The sequence below is a fragment of the Lolium perenne genome, chromosome 7 (genome assembly GCF_019359855.2).
Source record: "Lolium perenne isolate Kyuss_39 chromosome 7, Kyuss_2.0, whole genome shotgun sequence".
Lineage (NCBI taxonomy): Eukaryota > Viridiplantae > Streptophyta > Magnoliopsida > Poales > Poaceae > Lolium > Lolium perenne.
The window spans coordinates 139,786,676-139,793,312 of NC_067250.2; the positions used below are offsets into that span (position 1 = coordinate 139,786,676).

At 44.7% G+C, this 6,637-nt stretch overlaps 1 protein-coding gene across 1 annotated transcript; it reads right to left on the reverse strand.

Moving 5' to 3' along the window:
- Nucleotides 1-718: 718 nt before the first annotated feature.
- Nucleotides 719-6,351, reverse strand: LOC127318749 (probable transcription factor RL9). Its single transcript, XM_051349231.2, has 6 exons — nucleotides 5,387-6,351; nucleotides 5,225-5,301; nucleotides 4,666-4,711; nucleotides 4,343-4,547; nucleotides 1,306-1,378; nucleotides 719-1,222 (listed from the first exon to the last, which is right to left on the reverse strand). Exons 1-6 carry the CDS (start codon nucleotides 6,090-6,092, stop codon nucleotides 1,103-1,105), a joined length of 1,227 nt encoding a protein of 408 aa, XP_051205191.1. The 5' UTR covers nucleotides 6,093-6,351; the 3' UTR covers nucleotides 719-1,102.
- Between the last annotated feature and the right edge of the window lie 286 nt (nucleotides 6,352-6,637).

A 6,637-nucleotide genomic window follows, 5' to 3' on the forward strand; every position in this document is an offset into this window, starting at 1 on the left:
TATTCACATATATTTGCTACCACTCTTGTGCAGGCCATATACTACTCTAAACCACAAACTATAAATTTGCGACAAAATATAATCTTGTACTACACTCATCCTTTTTTTTAGATTTTTGTTTTTGTGATTTAGTATATAAAAAAATAAAAGTTAGTGAGGGCGTAGGGGCCAATGTGCTCACCTGACAACTTTTCCTACCTAGAAAATTTGTAACCCTCTTTTGCTCTATATCTATGTTTTGATAAACGATCTCTCAAACGCCGATGCGTAAGCTGTCTTGGCAGAACTTCAATCTATGCTAGTAGTACTTGATATGGTATTGCTCAATGTGGAGAAGTCTGTTTGAATGATGATTGTCATATCTGTCCACCACAAGGAGAGCACAATATATACCCTCCATGGCTGCACTAATCTCCACTTCAAGGGCTTCCCAACGTTGAACAAACATCTACAGGATGCAAAGATCACCTCCCTAGTTTCATTCATGAAGATCATATACATCAAAGCAAAATTGTGCACCCATTGTATGCACATACACCTATATGAGATAATGAAACCAAAAGTGACCAAATCCTTGAGGTAGATATATGCTTATCATATGCACATAGTCATGTCATCAAGACAATCAACCCTCCTCCATTTCGGAAAAGAGCTCAATGAATTTTTATATAGATAATAATATGATAGGATGAGGAAAACAAAGGGGGAAAAATAAAAATGCAGCACAGATAGAAGTGATCCTCTGAGGTTGGATTTCGCCTTTTCTCCCCCATTTTTCACATGCAGTGATATATCACACTGGTTACATGTAGCTAAATATAAATAGCTTTGAGATTCCTAATCTAGGCAATTCCCTCACGAACAAACTACAGTACTTTCATGCCTATAAGGAACTACGGAAAAAAAAACTAAGCAAAGAGTACACAAGCACTACTGCATGTGTTCTTCAATTTGTCGGCAAAAGAGGTAATTACATGCTTCTCTTTTCGCATTTTTCTTGTTTCACGGGATTGATGAATTCCTGTAGGTAACACAATGACCAACTATGGTCACAATCATAATACTGTGGCTGTAATAATATGCAAGACACGTGTCTAGCTAGCTAGTCATGATCTGCACTGTGCCAACTCGGTCGCCCTAGCGTAAAATCGAGGCTTGGGCAGCTCAGTTCACGGTTGGGTACTTGCAACTGTAAGCTACTTGATCTACAAAGTTCTACACCCTGATCCAGATGAACATTGTGTTAGCATTTGAGTTGAAGATAGAAAGAGAAGTAAATGATAAAATGATATGGTACATGTGTACCTCTACGTTGCGCGAAGCTCCATCCGACCGATGAGCGCCTATGCCGGACCCGTTTGATGAAAGCCCTTGGTCTCTGAATATAATGTTTGGTTCGGAAAGTTTGTTACTACAGCAGTGCAACTTGAGGTAAAATACAATGCAATGTACTCCCTACTAGTATACTCCGTAATAGTGAAAGTACGTGGTTGCAGCAATCACCACAAATTGCAGCTAGTACTACTGTTTGCAATGCATTTAACCCGGAATAGTGACAGTACATAGTTGCAGCAATCATCACAAATTGCCTAGCCATAGGGTCACGTATTGTAGCTCTCCGGGCAACAAGTCATTAAATAAGAAAGCTCATTGTGTTGGTTAAATGTGTGGACAGTACACATGCACAGTTACAAATTAACCACCGTTTTGCCAGTGTGAGTTACTCTAACTGATAAATTACTAAGAACTATGCATGATGTGATCTGACGGTAAGAGTTAAGACTAGTCATAGTGGAGAGTAACATAGAGTAGTAACATGGTGCATATTACTACTCTATGTTACTACCTCCATAGTGGATAGTTACTTAGATGTGGTATCATGCATGTTATATTTATTAGATTGTAGACTCATCTTATCTTGAGAAGTGTGATGTTATGGTAACATAGCTAGTTACCACCTCACTCTCTTTCTTCATTTATTATCATGCCATGTCACCAAAATACCTTGAGATGCGTGATGTTACTAGCTATGTTACTCCCACTATGAGTAGTCTAAAGCAAACGCACAACATATATGCTCGAGGGATGTCATGCTAGCATATAATTATCCGGGACAATGGCTGTCTCTTTTTTTTTCTTCAAAATGGGGTACCCATCCTCTGCATCAATTGATGCATATAGCTGCCCTTATTTAAATAAAACCGGTCTTACAAGAGTCTGGCTGTGTTTCTTGGATCACACTAACACTGGTATACAAGTATACTGATGTAGTACATACTTTGTATAGACCTCTTGGAATCTTCGACTAGTTCTCGTTCAAAGTAATCCCGCACTCTTTAGTTAGCACAATATATACCCAGCAAGAAACTTTTTTCTGAAAATTATGCAACGTTCCTTTTTTTGTATTTATTAGAATAATTACAGTGAAAGAAAATGTTCTTAAGTAGTTTTAAAAAAGCGAAGGATGAACTAATGCACAGATCATTCGCAAAAAAAAACTAATGTACACATTACACACGTGATAATTTGTGGACGATCTGAATCTACTTAGTATCAATAATGTACACATTACTAGAATCTCATGAGTTTTGTTCAAAGCAAAGAGAATATGACACAAACAATTTTCATAGAATAATAGATAGATTATATTTGCAAAAACAACTTGATACCCCGAGGTAGCTAAACACACCATGTAAAATGGTACATACATTTTCTGTCGAAACGGAGGGCGAGATTTTTGGCCTCTGCATCAAAGAGATGCATACAACTTTTATTTAGATTTTATTCCACAGAGGCCTATCAAGAGCATACAACACAAAACCTGAAGCCACCACTCAACACCTAAAAATCTGACATTGGGTGAAGAAAATGCCGCTAGGGCCTTATGCCGTAAGAAACAAACAACGCCCTACCAGCTGATTACCAGGGTATCACCGAGTCACCATATGGCAAAACTGGAGCACACATACGGCCTAGCATACCCTCGACGAGCACTACCTCATGTAAAATGACGCATACATACACCGATCAAAGGATATTACTCTTTGCAAAAGAGGGATGAAGTATCATTCTTGTAGCACATAAAAGAGCAATGACATTGATTGCGCAAAATGTAAAAATGGCAACCAAAAGTTCTAAAAATGGTTTGTATAGCAAGCTTGGATTTGAGTACACCTTAAATGACTTTATACGGCTCGAATCGACGGTTTGTAGTGCGGTGGGTGGAGGGGATACCCCTGGGTAAGATACTGCCTTGGAAGTACTTCTTTCTCAAAACTAACGTAACGGGCTTTGGTTATTTTGCTCTAAATAGTTTTGCGCATATTACAAGTCAAAGCAAGCAAGTAGCACCACTCTTTTGAAAATAACATGTTTCTGAACGGACTCGATAGTTTCGCATACATACGACATTTCCATTCATGAGCAAACTAACCACGAAAATTATATATTTGGACTACATACAAGTATAGTTGTTATATGCAGAGATTAAGGTAGAACCAGTTCAAGACAATCTCTATGCATGTCTTCATATGAGGCAGAAGCTAACGTTTGTCTTCCAATCAGTCAAATCTTAGCATTAGTTTTTTCTTTTTTCAGTATTGGCTAAACAAAGTTTGCAGGAGCTAGTTTTAACATGCCAAGATCCATGCCAGACCGACCAATGCACAAACAGGTACCTCCGTTTTTTGAACAGTGACCATCAAAGAAAAATAACATAAACTTACAGCATCATTGTACCTAAATAAATTAAGAAAGGAGCACAAACAGTGACGGTACTGACGAAAAATAAAAGAGTACCATACTATGACTTGAAGGGTGGAAGTCCTTGGTGACACATTTCTAGGATGCATGTCAGATCTGAGGTCAAAGCACAACACCACAAAGACTGGGAGACACAACCATGCATTGCATTGATAATAAAAGGTAAAAAGTAGTCTACTGCTAGAGAGAGAAAGTGGATAAAGAGGACAAAGTCGCACGGCCCATGAAACTACTGCGCGCGCTCTCTCTCTCTCTTTCTCTCTCTCTCTTGTTAGTGTACGGCCAAACATCTTCTGAAGCTCTGGCCATTATCAATTTATCATGTTACCATGCATTACATTACGTATCACACTCCTGTTGGCAACTTTATGTTTGGTTATCTTTGCTCCTAAGCTAGTAGTATCTGCTAAGCAGGGGTACTACTATGTCACGTTATCCCATGACAAGCTACCGTCCAGATCGAGCGAACAGAAATGTGCGGCATGCGTGACAAGCCAGACAAAACGGATCGAGCTACTAGCACACAACATATGCAATAATTTTCTTTACTGCTACTGCACTGTGGCATAGATAGATATACCTTGAATCGCCGCGCGCCCTGGTGTCGGCTGATGAGGAGGAGTCGACGTCGCCGGTGGCAGCCGCAGCTGCAGGGCTCGCCGGCCCCGGGGAAGAAGACTGGTGCTCGCTGAACAGCCGCGGGTTCATGTCGCCTCCCGACGTGGCCTGGGAGGCGATGCGGTCCGGGAGGTCGTCGTCGCCGGAGCTGATGCCATCCATTGGCCCTGGAGTAACTAGTTAATTAGGTTAACTAGTAACTATTCACAACAAACAACATTGCCAGACTTATTATGGATCGAGTTCGGCAATGGAAGAGGAATAATGGTGAAATAATGCAATTACCGGATGAGGATGCAGGCTTGTCAGTGCTCTTGACGGTCCTGTACATCTGGAAAAGGAGCAGCAAGAAAAGAATGACCAAGAAAGCAAAGCTGCAGATATATCTGATTTGGGGTATGGAGATATATAAAAGGAGGTGATGTGGTTAAAAGACACAGCAAATCTGGACCCGTAGCAAAGCAAAGCAAACACCAAGAAATGGACAAACAAAAATACTATGGGGCATTGGCGCCATGTCTCTGGTCCTAGCTAGCACACACACTCTCTCTCTTGGCTGGCTGGCTCGGCTCCTGTTTCAGTGCTTGGGGCAGAGCACACACATTGCATTATTGGGTAATGATGGCAACTTTTTCTCGCACACACACCCACACGTTTCACCTCTCTTTCTCTCTCTAGGGATATGATGCATGGCAGTTTCTTGACTAGGGGAAGAACATCTTTCTCTCTCTTTCAGTTTCCGTAGGAATCCGTGCCCAGATTGCAGGCACCCCAGCAAGAAGAGGAACAGTGGCAAGAACACCACAAATTAATTAATTCGGCAGCCCTTAAAATTGGAACTCACCTGCAGATGGCTCTTCACATGAGCTAGGGTCAGATCCTTCACGTCCATCAGCTCAAGCACCGACTTGGGCGTCGCACCTGCGTTCAATCCATGTAGAAATTACCGGGCATGAAATGACCCGAAATGTCCACCGGAATTGAGGACGATGAGGCGACGACTCACGCTCGTGGCCACCAAGGAGCTCGACGGCGTGGACGAAGCGGGCGTGGAGGCTGCTCGTCCACCTCATCCGGGGCGCTCGCATGCTTCGCCGGGAGCCCGGGAGCCTGGGCATGTAGCGGGAGGAGGCCAGACCGAAGGGCTGCCCTCCGAGGCCGAGGGCGCCATAGCCGCGGAGGGTGTCGGCCAGCACGCCGTGGAGCCGCCCGGTGCTCGACAGCATCCGGTGGTACGGGGACTGAGATAGGAACGCCGTCGCGGGATCCACCGACGGAGGAGGGGCTGCCGCATGCGACGTGGACGACGGCCACGCCGTGGACTGGTAGGGGCTGTAGAGCCCCGCTTTTGGGTGGTGGAACGGATGGTGGCCGGGGGTAGGCCTGCTGTAGAGGGGTATCCCCCGGATCGGCCGTGCCGATTCCGACGGCGCCACGGCATCCAGCGGAAGCGTCGGAACTGTCACAGGTACCGACGTCGACGCCCCCGCGGTGGCGGACGAAGCCACAATCTGCCGAAGCCTCCACGGCAGGACGTCGACCTCTTCCTGCGTCGGCGGCTGCGACAGGGATAGCTCGGTGGACGCCGTGGAGCCGTTCAGCCGTCGCCACGGGTCCCCTCCCGCGCCCAGCCCCGCTGCTGCCGGCGTCGGCGCCCCGCTGCTCGGGAGGCTGATGTGCAGCGACAGGTCCGGGGACGGCGCCGCCTCCATCGACCGATCGAACCCCGCCGGAACAATCGGCTTTCTCGCTCGCGCGTGTGCAGTGGTAGTATCAGGATGGAAGGTTCTTGGTGTTCTTGGGAGGTGTCTTGTTTGTTTGATCTGCTTGTGTTTTCTGGTATATATGTGGTGCCTCTTTTTTCGCGTACAGGTGCGTGTGTACAAAGTTTCTACCACGAGAGCCACTAACCTTGTGCTGCTTTCTCTCTTCACTCTATCCGCTCTTTCTTCCTCTCTCTCTCTCAAGAGAGATATCAGCAGGGCGGATGGAATGGAATTTGGTGTCTTGCCTTGTCTTGGTTAGGTATCGGTATTAAAAGGGCTAGTGACTGATGGGAGACAAAGTGAAAAGAGTACAATTCAAGAGAGAGATTCCCCTACGAACGAGAAAAAGGTGCCATAGTGAGAAAGGTAATGTCATTTCGGAGCCGGCGCTCACATCCGAGAAAATGACAATCCTACAACCAGTGAAAAATAGTCAAAACAATAACTTACATGTGCTTTGTTTTGTACTCTCTCCATTGGCTTTATAAGAC